The sequence below is a fragment of the Bos grunniens genome, chromosome X (genome assembly GCF_055505025.1).
Source record: "Bos grunniens cultivar Pamir isolate PY7600 chromosome X, Bosgru_T2T1.0, whole genome shotgun sequence".
NCBI classification, from domain to species: domain Eukaryota; kingdom Metazoa; phylum Chordata; class Mammalia; order Artiodactyla; family Bovidae; genus Bos; species Bos grunniens.
In genome coordinates, this window is record NC_141194.1 from 16,580,507 (window position 1) to 16,602,349 (window position 21,843).

Sequence of the window (21,843 nt, forward strand, 5' to 3'; positions counted from 1 at the left end):
CAAACCTCACTCCACAATAGACTTGAAAATGTAGCTCATAATCAAATAAGTGACCGTGCAAAGCACAGGCCTACCCTGATTTTTTACTACATATAAAGCAAATTTAATAAAGTCCAAATAACTGGCAGAATGTCTTTTTGGCTTAGTGAAGCATGGATTATACTTGAAAGAAAGTCAATTTTTGTTAATTCCAAGTTCATATGGTAACTTGAACACTGACATATTCAGGACAAGATTTTATTTTATTTTTTCCTCCAGGAGAGATTCCAAGGAGCTAACTTAATAACTAGATAAGACTGATTTTTTATTATTTATTACTAGTGACATATTTAAACAATTCTATCCTAAAGCAAACAGGTTTTCTAAAGAGACTTAAGTCATTAATATCCCACATAAGTTAATGTTACCACCATCCCCCTTACTGCCTACACTATGACATCATCCAAAGGTAAATTTCAGAGCACTCCCTGATCAGACTATGATGAACTCCTGAATTAGTGAGAGCTGAACTGATGACACTTTTCACAGAGACAGAAAGCTAGGGTCAGCTTCAAAAATGCTCGGGTACCACTCTTAGTCACAGGTGTCCACCTATTCCCCCATAGAGCCCATTCCCAGCTTCAGAGAGGCAGCCTAATTAATTGTAAGCCAATCACTGGTTCAGGGTGAGCAACAGGAAGTAAGCTCACCCTATCAGGCTGCAGGAAAGGACTCCTCCTACATAACCAGCTATGAACAAGGAAGCAGAGGGCCCCATAGCCAAAGCCTGTCATCCTACAATGGCCTGATGACCACAGAGAAACCAGTCCTTGGGTGAAGCTACTGCCAGATGCATACAGTGGAAGAGAGACAGTAAGAACATAGGTCTCTGATGTCACTTTTAGCAGCTGATCACACTGCCTTTGGGTGATGAGCTAAAGCACTGCTGACAAGAACAGTCAGGGGAGCCAAGCAACAGTTTGTAATTTGGCAAAAGAGACTCCTTTAAAGTTAATAAAACACTCACAGAAAACATCCCCCTTAATGTTCAAGAAAAGGGAGAAGTTACAAAGATGAGCGGTTGCCTAGGGCTGGGCATGGAAATGGAAGTGACTGCAAAAGGGCACAAGGTTTCTTTGGTGGGGGGTGATGGACAAGTTCAAAAATTAGACTATGGTGATGGTTAAGCAACTCTGTAAATATACTAAAAACCACTGAATGGGACACTTCTAATGGGTGAATTTTACAGTATGTAAATTAGATCTCAATAGAGCTGTTAAAAAAAAAAAAAAGCTACATGGGAACAGATGCTCATTCAAAAGTCCCAGGATGAAAGGCCTTTAGCCTTTACCTTCATCCACAGCTGACGGAAGCATGTCCCTGCTTAAAATCCTTCCTTCAGTGTGTCCCAATTCGTTGCAGAATCCAAGTGCCTTACAAAGGGATGCGACGTCCCCGTTGCCTGCCAGCCTCACTTTCCCCACTTCCCACTTCACTCGCTGGCAAGGCTCACTTCCAGAAACTCATCCAACTGTCTCCCCACAGCCTCTGAGCACACTACACCCACTTTCTTGCTCACTCTAGCTCCAACTCTCTTCACTAATCTCATCCTGCTCATCCTACACTGGCTCTTAGGTCCCATCCCTCTGGGCTCCCTGAGCATACTCTGTGCTTGCCTTGGTGGCTTGAAAAAGTATGTTTGGGGGTCTGTCTCTTCAGGCTAGACTCCAGGGCTGAAAAGAGGACTCCAGACATAACAGACACTCAGCAGACACCCACTGAACTGGTCTGCTCTTTCTCTTTGGGGAAGGACACCAGCTTCTCCTATAGGTCACTTGTGTCGTTGACATTGGGGGTGGGAGAGCCAGTGAGGTCCCGAGTGTTCTGGCTCTCATCCACACCCACTTGCCAGAGTGATCTCAGGTCCAGCAAGAGACACAGGCACCTCCAACACATACATGCCACCCTGTGAGAAACCCCTCATCTACAACCACATGGAGCACTTCAGCTTCTCAGCTCAAACACTCCCTGACGCAGAAGGTAATGGTGACAATGCTCGTCGTCTCTCTCACCATATCTAAGCTTTCAGAAAAGGAAGAGTGGGAATGCCTTTTTTTTTCCCCCCTGATTACGGAGTTGTCCTTGTTTTCTTTAATCCTTACACAAGGTAAGGAGGTGGGGTACCAAAAGTCACAAATGCAACTAGAATGGGAAACACTTGATTTTAAAGCAAGACTGCACATTTTTAAAGGGACTCAATAAACGGAGGAATGCTGGCAAGATCATTTCCACCAAATGTCTTATCTGCCTGCAGGATCTCAGGGGAAAAGATTAATAGCAAAACTTAAGAAATGTTAAAAAGCCAGTTCCTGGAGAGTCTCAATGATCAAAACAAAACAAAGTCACTCTGTGAAAGGAATGACCCACAGAAACCCACCGTGGAGTGGATGCTTCATCACAAGAAAGACATGGCCCAGCCCTCCTGCTTGTCCCAGCTCTCCGAATGTCCCAGAAATGCAACTCCAACCCAGGAGTAGAGGAAAGAGCTGAAACAACACTTCAGATATTCGCGATGGTAACTGTAAGTCCTACCTCATAATCATGACTCCTCTTTTCCATATTTGGGCCCCAGCTTCCCTGGATGTACTCCACAAGCCCTCACAGACATTATCTAATGCTAAGCAGATCAGCAAACTAACCATTAAGTACTCTGCTTTTTTCTCTATGCGCCCTGATTTAAAGCAGTCTGCACACAATCTTAAAGAAGTGGTCGATTCCCTTGTGTGTTGGGGAGATGCTAAGATTTCTCACATAGTTTAGGTCAAACAGGAAGCTCTTAGGATGTCAGGAAGTCTGTCTTTAAACATCTCAATTTGATTCCAACAGTGAAGTTTTCAAAGCTGTCACTATCCCCCTTCTCCCCCTCACGATACAACCAAAGGTGACAGATTTATCATGAAACCACTTCAGTAGGTTTTTTCTCCCTAAATACCTGGCTGTCCTCAGCCAGGGTGACTCTAATCCAAGTAGTTTGGTGTGGGGTCTGGAAATCCATAGCATTCAAACTTCTCCAAGTGACTCAGGGGGCCAAGACAGCCCCCAAATAGAGGGCTGGCTGAAAAGGGCCAGTTACACTCTGGCTACTAAAAGAAGCATCAGTCTCAGCCTTTCCCCACCCACCCGGCCAAGACTCCCTGAGCCCGAACTTGCACTTGGGAAAGGACAGATCACGAAGGCTGGGAGGCATGACAGAGTTTGAGAAATTCAGGCTACACCATCATCCGACTTCAGAATCTCCTAGGTCGTGTTTCGTTTTCCCTTTGCAAGTGGGAGAAGCAGCAGCGGGAGGTCACCATCAGACCTCAGAATCCACATCCCATAGTTTGTCAGGATCTTACTGATGAAGAAGAGGGCCAAATCCTCCTCCCTCCCTCTCGCCCTCCCATAAACTATGAGCAGTCAGATTAAATGTAAAGGGAGTCAAAAGACTAAACACCGCCTGTTTGTTCAATTAAAGAAATACATTTTTCCACTCGTGCTGGCAACATCAACACTCACGGAACTGCGCATGTTTAAAAGCTACCAGCCACATTCAATTCCTACCCCAGCACACCAGCAGGACCGGCAAAGTTTCTGAGTATTGAAGAGCTCTACACGGACCCAATGCACGCCAAGATAAATCATTCTTAGGATTCGTAAGAACTACTAATTGCATCCATTTTTAAAAATCAATATACTTCAAGAAACTTTTTAAAAATTCATATGGTTATTTCTCTTGTTCAAATAACTTCATAAGAAATTCACAGGAAGTCGTGGTTCCAAGCAAATGTGGCTATGTATTTAAACACACGCACACACACAAAATCTCTCAGTAGCCTAACACCCAGCTCAGCAAAGATTCCTAGCAGGTTCTTAGAACCTGGCAAATTAGGGAATCCCTCGTGCTACTTAAGACCTGTGTTGTTGCCGTTTTAATGTAGGCAAAGCCACACTGACAATCTGGTACCCCTGTATCATAGTACAATTAGGAGTGAGACAGCATGGATTCAAGATAAACCACCCACAGGTTCGAATTCAGCTCTGGCGCTATCTGCTCTCCCCTGGGCAACTTATTTAACCTCTCTGGTCCATGGAAAATGTTGTGTAAGAATTCACTGTTTTTCCTACCCAGAACGTAATACCATGGGGCTTTTCTTATGGCTCAGTGGTAAAGAATTCACCTGCCAATGTAGGAGACATGGGTTCAATCACTGGATCAGGAAGATCTCCTAGAGAAAGAAATGGCAACCCACTCCAGTATTCTTGCTTGGGAAATTTCATGGACAGAGGAGCCTTGTGGGTTACAGTCCATGGGATCGCAAGAGTCAGACATGACTTAGTGACTGAACAACAACAACAACAGAGTACCACGAATGGTATAGACAAGAGAACTATGTACACAAGAGGCACTCAATTATTACACCCAGACTGCATTTCCTTCAGTGAATATTTCATTACTTAACATGAGCAAACTTTTGGTTCTGTCAAGAAAGGTGCCTGTGGGAAAGTTTTTTTTTCTAATGGCAATGGCAAAAATAAATAAATAAACCAGAAATCAATGAATATATAAAGTTCTCCCTCTCAAATCGTGTACTTAAAATGGTTTATTTATATTATGACATTTATTCTTAACAAAGAAGCATTATTATAGAAAAAATTATGTAAAGTATTTACCACTTTTTTCCACTCGTGCTGGCAGCATCAACACTCACGGCACTGCGTATGTTTAAAAGCTACCAGCTACATTCAATTCCTACCCCAGCACACCAGCAGGACTGGCAAAACTTCTGAGTATTAAAGAGCTCTACACGGACCCAATGCATGCCAGGTGAAAAATGCACTTTATAAAACAGCAGACTGGTACCAGTGACATACAGTTATTGTGATCACAAATGCTGATTTCCAGAATGCTGAGGGCAGGCAACTACCAGACAATAATATTGTCTTCACAGTATCAATGTTACACTGTAATATATGCAGTAATAAGACAGCAGAGGGAATTGGGGTGTTGAAACTATTTAAATTACCAATCTTCATCTGATTTAAGCACTCATGACAAATGAGCAAATGATAGATTATTCAGTGTATTTATTAAATCCATTTCCCTGGGCAATTTCACTAGCCAACACTCTACAATAAACTGAGTTACCATAAGATTTAAATGATTTTTTTTTTCACCAGAGGCTCATTTTAAGAATACCCATCCTTCCAGTTAGTTCTTACAAGGCAATCATTCAAAGAAGGGCTACTGGTGTTCAGACACCAAGGCTGACCTTTAAAAGAGCTACAGTCTTCACCAAGTTAAATAACCTCTCTGGTTTCAATTTTCCTGTTTGTAACATGAGGAATAATCACTATTTGGGGTGGGGGTCTGGGGGTGAGGATTAGCTGAATTTATGCACATTCTCTACAATTATGAAGAGGAGTAAGTAACACTCCCTTAATGGATAAAGAATAAGACTTCTACTCACAACAGCAATTCACGTTCCTTTTCCCTCTATGTCAGGTCCTGAAGTAGCTATTTAAATTATTATTTATTAAATAATAAACTCTCACTGTACCTCAAAATGTAGGGAGAGAGGAGTAATTCCTGTCTGTGTTTAAAAAACAGAAGAATGAGAGCAGGAAGAAACCCCATGCACTACTTCCGCTCTGGGTTAGTCTTGACAGTGACAGCTGCAAGGGTCACTCTCATCAGCAACATCCCCATAGTGCTGTGACCTTCTAAAGCTGAGGGGATCCAAGGTTGTTCATGGCTCAGGGCCTTTGCACTTGCTATTCTCTACTCAGATGGCCCTTAGTCACAGAGGAGCCTCATCACTCAGGTGTGAGCTACAATGTCACCTTGCCCCCGAGGCCTTCTCTGATGACTCTGGATGAAACAGAAACAGCTCACACACTCCACCAGTCACTCGATCCTTTCCCCCTCATGTATTTCTCTGCTGCATGTTTCATGATCTGTGATTTTTTTGCTTGTCTGTTCTCATGTTCTCTTTCCTCTGTTAGAATATATACTCCCTAAGGGCAGAGACCTTGTGAAGTGCATTCCAAAACTGGCACCTGGCACATGAAGGGCACTCAGTGGACAGACCTAGGTAATCTATGTGTTTGACAGTTTCAACACTCTGGCATATCTGCATCTGGTTCTGATGATGGCTTTGCCTCTTCAGACTGCATTTTGTGGCCTTCTGGCATGCCTTGTATTTTGGGGATTGAAAGCCAGACATTTTGTATAGGGCAGTAGCTACTGCGGAGAAGGCAATGGCACCCCACTCCAGTACTCTTGCCTGGAAAATCCCATGGACGGAGGAGTCTGGTGGGCTGCAGTCCATGGGGTCGCTAAGAGTCGGACATGACTGAGCGACTTCACTTTCACTTTTCACTTTCATGCATTGGACGAGGAAATGGCAACCCACTCCAGTGTTCTTGCCTGGAGAATCCCAGGGATGGGGGAGCCTGGTGGGCTGCCATCTATGGGGTCGTACAGAGTCAGACATGACTGAAGCAACTTAGCAGCAGCAGCAGCAGCAGTAGCTACTGAGATAAATGAGCCCCTACTAGGGGATTTATGCTAATTTAGTCAACAGTTGGGCTATGTTGCCGTGTATTGGTCCCAAGGACATTAGAAACTTAGAAATTCCTCTGGTGATTCCCCCACCCTTGACTTGAGGGGTTCCCTTTCTATTGTTCCTCAGACAGAACCTGTCTCTAGTAGCTCTTCCTGTTGAAATCCACTGTTGTTAACTCCTGGAGGCTTCCTGGCATGCTGGGGGAGAATGGGTTCTCAAATATTCTGATCCCCAGGCTTTGGAATGCACATGGGGCCTTCGTCTGAGGGTTGGGGATTTGCCTTTAAAGTGCTTCTGCTCCTCACTCAGGGGCAGAGCCCCTCACCCCTTCCCTCAGCTGCAGGGGGTGTCCTCCAGTGTCTTCAGTCCACAGCCTTGAGGCCCTTCTCCAAGCAGAGAAAGACTGCGAGGTAGGGGCTGGGGCTGAGTGGAATTCCTGCCTCCAGCTGCAATGGTATTTCACCAGCGCGCTCAGACCGCATCCTTCCCCCCACAGAAGAAACCTTCTGTTCCTTGAGGGACAAGGATCTAAGCAGATTTCTCAGTGGTTCCTGAGACAGTACCCCCAGCCCACACCGTGAGTTTTCTCTGGATTTTCCCCAGGCTTTGCTGTGAGAGCCAGGTGGGCTTCTTGGCAGGAAAAGCCTAGGAAAGGGTAAGACTCCCTTCTACCCCACCACTGCCCTGAGGAGCTTCACAATGGTGTTAGCCTACACTCAGCCTCCAGCAATCTGTCAAAACGCAAGCTCCATCTTTCTACCTGCTTCTGTGGCGCCTGGTGGCTTCTGTCTCGAGTAAGCAAAAGTCTTGTGTCTCAGAAAGTGCCCTCCTCTCTCTCCAGATTCTGAAATGACTGTTTGCTCTGCAAACTTGTTCTCTGTTCATTTCTAGTCTGTCCAGATTTTTTCTTGTAAGTGTGGGAGGGACATTTTTGCAACTCTCTATGTCTCTGAGCTGAAATCAGAAGTCTCTTTACTGATTTTTAAAGAATCAAAAGTAGGTATGACAAAATGGTAACATTTGATAAAACTAGGTGGTGGGTAGGTAGATGTTGCTTACATTCTCATGCCCTTCTATATTTTAATAGATCGGTAACATTTCAAGTTTAAGGTGTGGGTGGCCACAGTGGGAAACGGTACTATAATATAAATAGACTGAGATATGTATACATTTGGTTCTTGTTCAACAATACATAGAAGTCTCCTGAATTTTAAAAAATAACCATCATTTTTGGCAACACCTCAGAAACTGTTATGAAAAAATTTAAATCACCCCAATACCATTCAATTTTAGTGTCAAAGTAAAAGAAGAAACTAAAATAGAAAAATTAATGTCTTAAAAGAGAACAATTTATTTGTGCATGTTCATAAATCAAAGTACATGACAATATTACATGTTAATTGATTCATTGTCCTTTAAACTGATAGCCAACCATTACTATTCATATTCATGGGAATTTGAAGTTACTAATGCATGTGCCTGTGAACCACAGGTCATTCAACAAGTGCTGGGTCCCAGGCTGCAGTATATCAGGCAACACATGGGAACCTAATATCACACACCTTAAACCTCAGACTGCCATGTCTCCCCTTATCTGCGTTCGTAAATTAATATAACCTTTCATCGCATATGAATGAAAGCAGCAAAGGCTCAGTAAGATCCATCTCGTGGAAAGAACTTCCTCTTTTTACTTAAATAATTCACTACCTTAGATAATAGCAAGTAAATTATATGCTATGAAAAAAATGAACCATTAAAGACTCCAAAACTTCCGATTAATCTTAAGGATTGTATATTCAATTCAATTAAACTAGATGAATATTTAACACACTTCTTCTCTGTACTTACAACCATTCTAGCCACTCTGGGGGAAAAATGGGCAGACATGAATAACCTACCAATCTCTGCCATCACGACAGACCCTGAGACGGGTTGCAGGGCTGAGAGGAGCCTGCGTGACCACAGCCAGGGGATGGCAAACGCCTGGCATAGACCAAGAAGGGCCCTCCAGTTAAGTTTCATTATCAAAGAAGGTGACTTTTACTTATTTTTATGCTTTAGTATTCACTTGTATATGCCAATTAAAAGGAAATCATTTTCAGTAGAATGCATCTTCATTCGGCTTTTTTTGTAATGAATGAAGACAGGCCTAAGCTTGGCTGTAATGAGCCTTAAATGGGATGACTCCACCAATGATGAATCTGTAGCTTTAATCACCATGTGTGGTTCTGTTAGATGCACTCCAGGTAGAACTGCAATCAGGGTGACCAGTCAGACAGCTAAATAACACTTTCCCCTGCCTGAGAACCATCACTCGTCAACTGTGCTGTGTTGTTACCACAGCTGTTTACCTTCCTGCACTGCAATAAGCTCGAAATTAGACTGCACCTCCAGCTCAAGGGCTGGGGACGATGTTTAGCTGAAAGTTGGCAGCATCCTAGTCTTAATGGTCACCTTAAAATACCTGTTAATGGAATCCATTCAAATTCAAGTTTTAAAATAAAAGGGTGAGTTAAATTGAATAAAAAATATCACAGGCTATAAGAGAATAAAGGCATATAGATTTTTAACCACCACTGACAGGAGAAGCTCGCATTATAATTGCATAGATTATATGTACCAAAGAGAGCATCTGTCATGTGACATTTTGAACCAAATAACACACACTCTCTGGAAAAAAAATATCAATAAGCACAAAGAAGCAATTTCTCAACAGTTGAAAGAAACCACACAAACCTGACATGCTCCATAGTCAAATACTTTTCAAAGTTCATATTATGTGTCATCAGAGTCTAATGTCATAATTACTCATTTGACACAGAAAAGCTGAAGCTACTTTCATATGGCAGATGTACTTTTTTGTAGTCAGGTTGACAATTATTCCAGTTTCAAGATTTGGGGAGAGAAAAGTTGTGCACACACTCATGATTTTGCTGCCAAGAGGAACAGTTAAAGACTGAACACAAGGCAAGCTGTGAGCAGATACAGCATGACCAGCAATAAACCTGATTCCTTTTCTATTTGTGCCCATGAAGGCCTCAATATTAAGTGTGACTACAGGTCTAGCGGCTATAACTCGATAATAATTACCATGTTAAACAGTCATAAGGTATCTTCTACCTACAACCTGCCAACCTATTGATTCGGATACCATTTCTTTACTATGAATCTATGTGGTCAGAAAACAAATCCCAAGTGACCAAACACTTCAGTAGCTGGCATCACACTGCAGACAATGAGGTGTTGTCCAAACACACTCGGCTTTGCTAAGACCACATTCATGTTTTATCAATGCCAATTATAGTTTATTACAGTCATGACTAAGATGCACATCTACAGTAAGTCTTTTAAAGATAATTTGAATTTTTTTCTTCCACAATGTGCAAAAACCAGTCCTTTTTCATTGTCACCTAGCCCCCCACTGTACCGATACTCGTTATCTCACATCTTGACCATGGCCTTGTTTTACAGCCAGGAAAATTACAGCCCTGAGAGCTTCAGGGCCACCACCAAGGAGCTGTCCTGCCTCATTCGAAGAAAGACTGGGTGCAAGAGGAGGCGGTGGCCAGAGTGTCCCCACACCACCTGGGAACGCAGTGGCACTGCAGGCTCCTCACTCTGGACCTCGATCTGGGACCACCTGCCTCAAGAAAGCCAGGGCAGGGCATGTTTTGGCTCGGACAAGCTCGCAGCTCACAAACGCAGACCAGCCTGTGTTGTTTTCCACCCGGACACCCAGACACAGGATATCATTTCTGTGTCACTTTTCTTGAGAAAAACCTGGTGGTCCCAGAGGAAGGATGACAACAAATGAAACTCTCCTTCCTCCGTGACGAGCAAAACAGGCAGCCAAGGGCTAACAGGGCCCAACGCCACGTACTTCATTCCACAAATAGCTGAACGCATCCGTGTGTGGCTTTTGCGTTACTGTGTGCAGTGAACACTCATTAAAGACACATTCACTTTTCCACCTTTCCTCTCCCTGAACCTCCCTCAAGAACTTCTTGTCTCATCTTCCACAGGGGCAGAAAGAAGAGGAAGTTTACCCCTGAGCCTGGGAGTCAGGGGGTGGGGGATACATTATTTCAAATCCCCTTGGGAGTTAAGAAACCAAAGTGAAACCAAATGTCTCCTGGGCAGCCCATGAGGTGTCCTGTCCACATAGAGCTTCAGGACAGACCTTGTGTCTCCAGCCTCCTCCCCAGACCCTAGGTGGCTTTCAAGCTGAGGTCACACTGCCCACCCCACCCCCCACCAGCTCTTGCTAATCACTGCCGTGGGGTAGGGTCAGTGCCTGTTGCTACCTGTTTCTGCTCTTCTCTCGGGCATCTGGGCTCAGAAGCTCCCTGCCAGGCTGACTGGGATGAAGGGCGTCACAGCCTGTGGCACTCCCTGTGCCCTGTCCCCACCTGAGCCCTACCTCCATCTCAGCACCACTGCCCACAGCATCCAACCGGAAAACTCTCATCTCTGTATCTTCCCAATCTCTTAGCATGGCTAAACACTTGTATTAACAGCTAACATTTGCTGACTGATTAATAAGTATCAAACACTTCTCAGTTGCCTTACATGTGTACTCTCGTGCATTCTTCCAAGGACACTAACTAAAAGATATACCGTTGTCAGCCTTCCCATTTTTCATAAGAAGAAAGAAATGGACACCTGGGCAGAAGGATCAAATGGCCTCCCCAAGGTCTCAGGGCTAATAAATACAGAGTCCAGCTTCTAGACCACCAGGCATGACTGCTCCAGGTCAAAGCACACTGAGTCCTGGGCACAGACCTCAGTAAGGACATGCTGAACGTGGCTGACCTGACCAGGCTCACAGGTCACAGCAGAAAAGGCTGAAATGACCAAGTAAAAAGACAAGGCCATGGTAAACTCTCTTCCCACACACAGTGTGTGTACTATGGGGAAGGGGGAATATTGGCTTCTCGATATGATCCACACTATAGACACTTTCATGCAGATTCGTCTACCTGCACCATGAAAAAGAAATCTTAGATGAAAATATGATTTTTAAAAGGTCATCATCAAGTAAAAGTTGAATGGATGAGTTGAAAATCAAAAAAGGAGAAGTTTAGTTACCACACAACTTGTTCACATATGAAAACTTTTATTCTAAAAATTACCATTTTTATTTTAAACGACTATCATTTCATGTCCTTCAATAAACTTTGGAAGATGGCATTCATTCCGTAAGGCCTTCTTGAATAAAGATTTTATGCACCGCATCAAATTTACTTTGTGCTATAAACTTGGAATGTTCTGCTTCCTGGTTTTGGAGACACCAACTTTTTTTTTTCCCCATATCAAAATTTATAAGCTTGAAGAATTTGTACATTTGGCAGGCGTGTAAAACTAATTTTTTAAAAAAAATTCTAACTCTTACAATGTGATTTAAGAGCTCCAATACTACTGATTAGATTTTTTTTAAATATTAGAGATATTCTGTATGTAAATGCATGAACATTAGAGAATAGTGTTATATTGAGCAGTTAAGAATAGTAGCAGTTTTCCTTTATATGCCCAAACTTGGACTCATTCTGGAGAGGGGTAGAAAAGCCCCTGCTAAAAATTCCCCTTACATCGGGTGATATATTATTAATTATTATTAATAACATTATTAATAACAATAGTAACAATGTGCAGTTCACACCCCATGCTGGGAGCCACCTGGGGAGAGAGTCTGGGCCCAAGTGACCACTCTCTCTCCGGGCCTGAAGCACCTTCTCCTACTTTCAGAACATTCACTTTCCTGAATCTTCTCCTCCCCTTCTGACCACTACCTATCAGTCTCAATTCTGGTTTTACTTTCAACACTGTAGTGGGAGGAAGGGGCACAACTCCTCTCTTCTCTGACCTCACTCTCTGCCCTGGTGATCTCGGCCAGTCTGGGCTTTCAAAGACCCCTAAATTCCTGTCTCTAGCCTTGAAATCCAGACCCACAACTTCAATCTGCTTCCTGGGACTCAGTACCAAAACCTTGCCATCCCCCCTCCCTCCTCCGTCTTTCTCACCACACACAACCAGCCTTATGCGCAAATCCTGGTGGCTCTACCTTCAGAAGCATCCAGAATCTGACCACTTCTTCTCTGGGCTCCCCAGGACTCCTGCATGGGCCTCCAAACCGCCCTCCCTGCTTCCACCTTTTGTCCCCTGCAGTTTGTCCTGAATGCTGCAGCCGGAAGGAACCAGTTAGAGCACCCCAGTCACACCACTTCACTGCTTGCACGATTACTTCCCATCTCACTCAGCGTCCCCAGGCTTAGAGTAGCCCGACCAGACCTGCAGCTCCGTGACCTCTAAGCCCTTTCCCTGTTGCTTCCCTCTGGGTCTCTCCCCTCAAGCATACTAGTCTCTGTTGCTCTTCCAACACACCACAGACTTTCCTTCCTCAGGGCCTTTGCATGTGCTATTTATTTTATTGCCTCTGACCGAAAGGTTCTCTCCACAGATCCCCACAGGGCTCCCCTCCTCACTTCTTGAAGTCTTGACTTAAAGGTTACCTTTTCAGTGAGGCTTGTGCTGGTCTCCTTATCACAAACTACAATCCCATGCTCAACATCCCATACCCCCCCCTCCTCTGCTTTTCTTCCCACCAAAATATTATGTAACTTGTTCATTATGTTGATAGCTTATTGTCCATCTATCCCACTAGGATGTAAATTCCATGAGAGCAAGGATTTTTGTCTGATTTGTTCAGTGTCTTCCCTAGTAACTATAACACAGCAAACACTCAATAAACGTTTGATGAATGAATGAAACTCAGACAGCTTAAATAACTTGCCCAAGGTGGGAAAGCTCAGCTCTCACTCCAAAACTAGTGCTGAGTCACCATTTGTGATGAAATAAAGATGCTTTATCACTACACACTCAGATAACTACAGACCTGATAAAAATTTGAACCAAGTTACACAGCAAGGGTTACATACCATTAACCCAGCTCATTTGTTACTTTCATTATTTGCTGCTTCCTGATACTCTTTCCGAAGACAAGAGGGATTTAAAAACAATTCAGAAAAAGTAACATACGTCTGGGAGCTACTCCCATCACAAGAAGTCGAAGGACTGAATGCACCTCAATCTCTGAGGTAAAGTAAACAAATCAGATGAAAATACATAATTTTCCATTTTAAATCAACTTTCAAAAATCTTAGAAACAAAGAAGCCAAAACCTCCACTAGTAACATTTAGCATTTTCCACACACACACACACACGATTTGGTGTTTGTGTAACATGCTGCATATACAATTATGTAGCCTGCTTTTTTTCTCTCATAGCATATACGTAGTTTCTATATTACTGCATAGATCCTTGTGTGTGCATGCTCACTCAGTCATATCCAATCTCTTTTGTGATTCCATGGACTGTAGCCTGCCAGGCTCCTCTGTTCATAGGATTTCCCAGGCAAGAATACAAGAGTGGGTTGCCATTCCCTTCTCCGGGGGCTCTTCCTAACCCAGGGATCGAACCCACATCTCATGTGTCAACTGCATTGGCAGAATTCTTTACCACTGAGCTACCTGAGAAGCCACAGATCCTTACAGCCCCCAAATTTAAGGCTATGTGGTATCCTGTCAGCAGGCAATGCAATTCTAAGCTAGTATGGACAGAGGAGCCTGGTAGGCTACAGTCCATGGGGTCGCAAAGAGTTGGACACAACTGAGCGACTTCACTTTCACTTTCAAAAAGGAAAGCAAAGAACATAAACATCAATTCGAATTAGAACCCCAAGACCACTTCTCAACAGGCCATCTTCAAGTTGACTGCTAGCTCCACCACTGGATTTGACACAGGTGTATCTCGCAGAGCCAGGAGCATCAGTTCCTTTGGCAATCCTCGGGCCATATCACTTCCCATACCAGGAGCTTAGGACCACCACCATCCAAAGAGTAAGAACTAAGTTCCCAACCGTGCCAATAACCACAAACATCGGGAAACAAGCAACAAAGATAGTCACTCATTCAACAAATATGGAAAAGCATCACTGCACCAGGCACGGAGACACAATGCTACACAGAGGCCACAGCCCCTCAGTCCAGGAGGGATGCTGGACATTCGTCAAAGAACCACAAAAACAAATTTCAAATTTTAAGAGTGACAAATGTTAGGAGACAAAAATCACTCCACAAAGACTCGCAGAAAATGGAGAGACAAAGCTGGAAAGAAGGGTGGGAGCTGCAGCCCATGGGTGGACCATGTTCAAGAGCTTAATCTCTAGCCTCAAACCAAGGAAAAGCCAAGGAAGGATATTTCAAGTATGTGCAGTATCTGGGGAAGAGGGTGTGATCAGATTTGTATTTCAAGACTGTCAGTAGAACCTCAAGGTGAGGCAAAAGCAGGACAGCCGTTCAAGCAGTCTTGGGAGGCGTTTGCTCCAGCAGATGTGGCCCAGGCAGTGAACTAGACCCAGGCCCTTTCATCAGCACTGTCTCTAAGGTCCCCGACCTCCTGTGGCCCACCTCACCACTGTCTTCCTCCACTCTTCTTTCTTTCCGGTCTGCTTCTCTCATTGTTCTCCAGACCAACCACAGAGACGTCAAATAGTGATGCCTCCTGGTGTCTGCACAATGGGCAGGGCTCCACTAAATTCCAGCCATGACCATAACAACACAACAGATAAGAGAATCTGACCTTGGGAGAGAGACCTGAGATACCCAGGACAGGCTAGAGAACTAAGCCTGAGGAAAGTGGGGGGAAGGGGTTGGTTTGGTTTTGAATTTTTCTAATTTAGTGGAAAACAAGGACAAGAGTTAAGAATCCTAATATATACCTATACTGGTACTCACAAGCAGAGATGCAGATGGCTCTGGGGTACAGTCTGAATATGGGGTTTTTATAAAGCTCCCCAGCTGATACTCATGTACAACCAAAGGGGAAACCCACTGGCAATATTATTTTTTAACTTTTTATTTTGAAATAATTATGTACTCCAAGGCAAATTTGGCCTTGAGGTACAGAATGAAGCAAGGCAAAGGCTAATAAAGTTTTTCCAAGAGAACACACTGGTCATAGCAAACATCCTCTTCCAACAACACAAGAGAAGACTCTACACATGGACATCACCAGATGGTCAACACCGAAATCAGATTGATTATATTCTATGCAGCCAAAGATGGAGAACCTCTATACAGTCAGCAAAAACAAGACCAGGAGCTGATTGTGGCTCTGATCATGAAATCCTTATTGCCAAATTCAGACTTAAATTGAAGAAAGTACGGAAAACCACTAGACCATTCAGGTATGACCTAAATCAAATCCCTTATGATTATACAGTGGAAGTGAGAAATAGATTCAAGGGATTAGATCTGATAGACAGAGTGCCTGATGAACTATAGACAGAGGTTCACGACATTGTACAGGAGACAGGGAGCAAGACCATCCCCAAGAAAAATAAATGCAAAAAAGAAAAATGGCTGTCTGAGGAGGCCTTACAAATAGTTGTGAATAGACGAGAAGTGAAAAGAAAAGGAGAAAAGGAAAGATATAAGCATCTGAATGTAGAGTTCCAAAGAACAGCAAGGAGAGATGAGAAAGCCTTCCTCAGCAATCAATGCAAAGAAATAGAGGAAAACAACAGAATGGGAAAGACTAGAGATCTCTTCAAGAAAATTAGAGATACCAAGGGAACATTTCATGCAAAAATGGGCTCGATAAAGGACAGAAATGGTATGGACCTAACAGAAGCAGAAGATATTAAGAAGAGGTGGCAAGAATACACAGAAGAACTGTACAAAAAAGATCTTCATGACCCAGATAATCACGATGGTATGATCACTCACCTAGAGCCAGACATTCTGGAATGTGCAGTCGAGTGGGCCTTAGGAAGCATCACTATGAACAAAGTTAGTGGAGGTGATGGAATTCCAGTTGAGCTATTTCAAATCCTAAAACATGATGCTGTGAAAGTGCTGCACTTAATATGCCAGCAAATTTGGAAAACTCAGCAGTGGCCACAGGACCAGAAAAGGTCAATTTTCATTCCAATCCCAAAGAAAGGCAATGCCAAAAAATGCTTAAACTACTGCACAATTGTACTCATCTCACATGCTAGTAAAGTAACACTCAAAATTCTCCAAGACAGTCTTCAACAGCACGTGGACCATGAACTTCCAGATGTTCAAGCTGGTTTTAGAAAAGGCAGAGGAACCAGATATCAAATTGTCAACATCCGTCGGATTATCAAAAAGCAAGAAAGTTCCAGAAAAACATCTATTTCTGCTTTATTGACTATGGCAAAGCCTTTGACTGTGTGGATCACCATAAACTGGAAAATTCTGAAAGAGATGGGAATACCAGACCACCTGACCTGCCTCTTGAAAAGTCTGTATGCAGGTCAGGAAGCAACAGTTAGAACTGGACATGGAACAACAGACTGGTTCCAAGTAGGAAAAGGAGTACGTCAAGGCTGTATATTGGCACCCTGCTTATTTAAGTTATATGCAGAGTACATCATGAGAAATGCTGGGCTGGAAGAAGCACAAGCTAGAATCAAGATTGCCAGGAGAAATATCAATAACCTCAGATATGCAGATGACACCACACTTATGGAAGAAAGCGAAGAAGAACTAAAGAGCCTCTTGATGAAAGTGAAAGAGGAGAGTGAAAAAGCTGGCTTAAAGCTCAATATTCAGAAAACTAAGATCATGGCATCTGGTCCCATCACTTCATCACAAATAGATGGGGAAACAACGGAAACAGTGGCAGACTTTATTTTGTGGGGGCTCCAAAAATCACTGCAGATGGTGACTGCAGCAATGAAATTAAAAGACGCTTACTCCTTGGAAGAAAAGTTATGACCAACCTAGACAGCATATTAAAAAGCAGACACATTACTTTGCCAACAGAGGTTCCATCTAGTCAAGGCTATGGTTTTTCCAGTAGTCATGTATGGATGTGAGAATTGGACTATAAAGAAAGCCGAGTGCTGAAGAATTGATGCTTTTGAACTGTGGTGTTGGAGAAGACTCTTGAGAGTCCCTTGGACTGCAAGGAGATCCAACCAGTCCATCCTAAAGGATATCAGTCCTGAATATTCATTGGAAGGACTGATGCTGAAGCTGAAACTCCAACACCTTGGCCACCTGATGCAAAGAACTGACTCATTTGAAAAGACCCTGATGCTGGGAAAGATTGAAGGTGGGAGGACAAGGGGACGGCAGAGGATGAGATGGTTGGATGGCATCACCAACTCAATGGACATGAGTTTAAGTAAACTCCAGGAGTTGGTGATGGAGGCCTGGTGTGCTGCAGTCCATGGGGTCACAAAGAGTTGGACACAACTGAGCGACAGAACTGAAATGACCTGAATTATGTACTCACAGAAACTTACAAAATGGTGCAGAGTGCCATGAACCCTCCACCCAGCTTCCTCCAGTGATGGCATCTCACATGACTACAGTACAATATCAAAACAAAGAAACTGATGTGGGTACGATACTGATAACTACACTACAGATCTCATTCACCTCTCACAGTTTTTGCATGTACTGATTTGTGTGTATGTGTGTATAACTCTGGAGAAGGCAATGGCACCCCACTCCAGTACTCTTGCCTGGAAAATCCCATGGACGGAGGAGCCTGGTAGGCTGCAGTCCATGAGGTGGCTAAGAGTCGGACACGACTGAGTGACTTCACTTTGACTTTTCACTTTCATGCATTGGAGGAGGAAATGGCAACCCACTCCAGTGTTCTTGCCTGGAGAATCCCATGGACAGAGGAGCCTGGTGGGCTGTCGTCTATGGGGTCGCACAGAGTCGGACACGACTGAAACGACTTAGCAGCAGTAGCAGCAGTGTATAACTCTACACAGTTTGATCCAGCATACAGATTTGAGTAATCACCATCACAATCAAGATACAGAAGTGTTCCACCTCCACGAAGTAACCCCCTTGTGCTATCATTTCATAGTTCTACCAGTCCTCTCCCCACCCTGTCACTGTCCTTTAGCAGTTAATCATCTGTTCTTCAACTCTATAATTTTGTCTTTTTGCAATGTAATATAATCATACAATATATAACATTTGAGACTGGCTTTATTCCCAAAGCACAATGCTCTTGTGACCCATCCAAGTTGTTGCCTGTATTCATTTCTTTTTACTGCTGAGTACTATTCCATCATATGAACGGACTAGACTGTGTTTAACCATCCATCCATTGAAGGACATTTAAGTTATTTATAATTCAGAACTACTATAAATAAAGCTGTGCTGCCATGAACATTCTTGTACAGGTTTTTGTGTGGACATACAATTTTTATTTATCTGAGATGACTGTCCAAGAGTACAATCACTGGTTGTACTGGTTGCCACTTGTCATGTGGCAAGTGCAAAGTCAGTTTTATAAGAAACTTCCAAACTGTTTCCCAGACTGGCTGAAACCTTTTACAGTCCCAGCAGCAGTGTATGAGAGAACTTTCTGTACACCCTCGCCAGCATTTGGCATTACTACTGTTTTTTTGTTGCAGCCCTTCTAATGCTTATTCTAATAGATAAATAGTACTAGTATCAGTGATACATAGATCAATAGATACAGTCTCATTGTCCTTTTAATTTTCCTTTCTCTAATGGCTAATGATGCTGAACACCTTTTCATGTGCTTACTTTCCATCTGTATATCCTCTTCAGTGAAATGTATGTTCACATCTCTTACCCATTTTTAATTGGACTTTTGGACTTAGTATTGCATTTTGAGAGTTCTTCATTCATTCTAAATATAAGTCCTTTGTCTGACATATGGTTAGCAAATATTTTCACTCAGTCTGTAACCTGTCTTTTCATCCTCTTCACAGAGTTTTTCACAAAAGTTTTTTTAACTCTGAAGAAATCTAATTGATTGATTTTTTATCTTTAATGTTCTGTTGGTGTGATGTCTAAAAACTCTTCACCAAGGCCTAGATCCTAAAGATTTTCTCTTGAGTTTAATTCTATAACTTTTATAGTTTTATGTTTTACATTTAGATCTATGATCCATTTTGAGATAATTGTTACAAGGTGTAAGGTTTAGGTAGAGGTTTATTTTTTGCCTCTGGCTGTGCAACTGATCCAGCACCATGAGATGAAAAGGCTCTTTCCTTTGTTGAACTGCTTCTGTACCTTTGTCAAAGATCAGTTGGGCATATCTGTGTGGGTCTATTTCTGGGTTCTTTATTCTGTTCAATTGACCTATGTATCTCCACCAATTCCGCATAGTCTTAATTACTTTAGTTATTAAAGTACGTCATAAAATAGAATAGATGCCTTCTACTTTGTTCTTCTTTCTCTAAATTATTTTACCTATTCTAATTCCTTTGATTTTCCAACACACACATCATGTCCATGTTTTCTTAGATTTATACCTAAGTATTTTAATTTTTTAGGATAGATTATAAATGGTATTGTGCTCTTAATTTGGGTTTCCGTATGTTCATTTCTAGGACACAGAGATAATTTTTGTGCATTGATCTTGTATCCTGTGATCTTGCTGAATTTACTTATTAATTCCAGGAGTTATTTTTTGATTTTGGGGATTTCCTACACAGAGAATCATGTCATCCACAAACAGGGACAGTTTTTATTCTTCCTTTCCTATTTGTATGTCTTTTATTTCTTTTCTCAGAATGGCACTGACTAGGATATCCAGTACTGTGCTGAATAAGACTAGTGACAGCAGAGATCTTTGCCTTGTTCCTATTCTCAGGGGGGAAAGCATTCACTCTTTCACCATTCAGTATGATGTTAACTGTAGATGCTCCTTATCAAGCTGGGGAAATTCCCCTATATTCCTACTTTACTTAGAGTTTTCATCATGAATCTTTGTTGAATTTTGTCAAGTGATTTTCCTGTACCAACTGATATGATTATCTGATTTTTTACTCCTGTAATCTGTTGATATGGCAGATTACATTAAGTGATTTTTAAACAATGAAGCAGACTTCCATATCTAGAATAAACCCCACTTGGTCACAGTACATAATTCTTTTTATATGCTGCTGGGTTTGTTTTGTTAGTACTTTGTTGAGGATTTTTCTGTCTATGCTCTTGAGCGATACTGGTCTGTAGGTTTTTGGTACTGTCTGTCTAGTTTTGGTAATCAAGTTGCAATGACCTCATAAAATGAATAAGAAGGCATTCTCTCCTCTTCTATTTTCTGGAGGAGATTACGTAGAATTGGTGCCTGTTCTTTAATTGTTTAATGGAAATCTCCAGTGAAACCTTCTAGTCCTAAAGATTTCTTTCTTAGAAGCTTTTAAATTATCAATTAATTTCTTCAACAGTTATAGGACTGCCAAGACTATCTATGTCATCTTGGGTCAGTTTTGGTAGTTTGTGATATTCAAGGCAACGGTCCATTTCATCTAAATTATCAAAATGTATGTGTACAGAACTGTTTGCCATATTCTCTTACTATTTTTTAAATAGCTGCAGGATCTGTAGGGATAGCCCCTGTTTGATTCCCTAATATTGAAATTTGTGTCTTCTTTTTTAAAAAATAATTTTCAGTCATCTTAAAGATTTATCCATTTTGCTGATCTTTTTAAAGAACTGGTTTTTCATGGATTTTCTCTGTTGTTTTCTGTGTTCAGTGATTCCTGCTCTTCACTACTTTCTTTATTCTGCTTGTTTTAGTGGGGGGAGGGTCTTGTCCTTTTCTAGTTTCTTGAGGTGGGAGCTTAGATTATTGATTTCAGATCTTTCCTCCATTTTGAATTAAGAATTTAGTGCTACAAACTTCCCTCTCAGCACTACTTTAGCTATGTCCCATAAACTTTTTAATATGTAGTATTTTCATTTTCATTCAGCTTGATGTATTTTTAAAATTTCCTCTGAGACTTCCTCTTTGGCTCATGAATTATTCAGAAGTGTGTTATGTGATTTTGAAGGGTTTGGAGATCTTCCTGTTATCTGTTATTGATTTCTAGTTTGATTGTATTATGGTCAGAGAACATACACTGTATTATTTCCACTCCTTTAAATACACTGAGATTAGTTTTATGACCCAGGGTACGGTCTAACTTGGTGAATGTTTCATGAGTACTTGAAAAAGACATGTTTTAAGCTGTTTTTGAGTAAAGTGTCCTATAAATATTAATTAGAACTGCTTGGCTGATAATGCTGTTCAGTTCTTCTATATCCTTCCTGATATCTAATTTAGTAATTCTTTCAATTCTGAGAGAGATGCCGTAGCTCCCAAGTATTACTACTGTGGATGTGTTTACCTTTAAGTTCTATCAGTTTTTGCTTCATGTACTTTGCAGCTCTGTTGTTTGGTTCA

The 21,843-nt window shown here is 42.2% G+C and overlaps 1 protein-coding gene across 7 annotated transcripts in view; it reads right to left on the minus strand.

The window, feature by feature from the left end:
• The window catches only part of SH3KBP1 (SH3 domain containing kinase binding protein 1), a 334,366-nt gene that overhangs the window by 256,784 nt on the left and 55,739 nt on the right, over positions 1 to 21,843 (minus strand). The window contains exon 1 of one of the 7 annotated variants that reach the window (XM_086387411.1): positions 12,649 to 12,780. The exons of the other annotated variants lie outside the window; for them this stretch is intronic. Within the exon in view, the coding sequence (XP_086243537.1) occupies positions 12,649 to 12,660 (12 nt within the window). The 5' untranslated portion in view covers positions 12,661 to 12,780. Of the gene's footprint in view, positions 1 to 12,648; positions 12,781 to 21,843 lie in introns of those variants that run through there. 7 annotated transcript variants of the gene reach the window in all.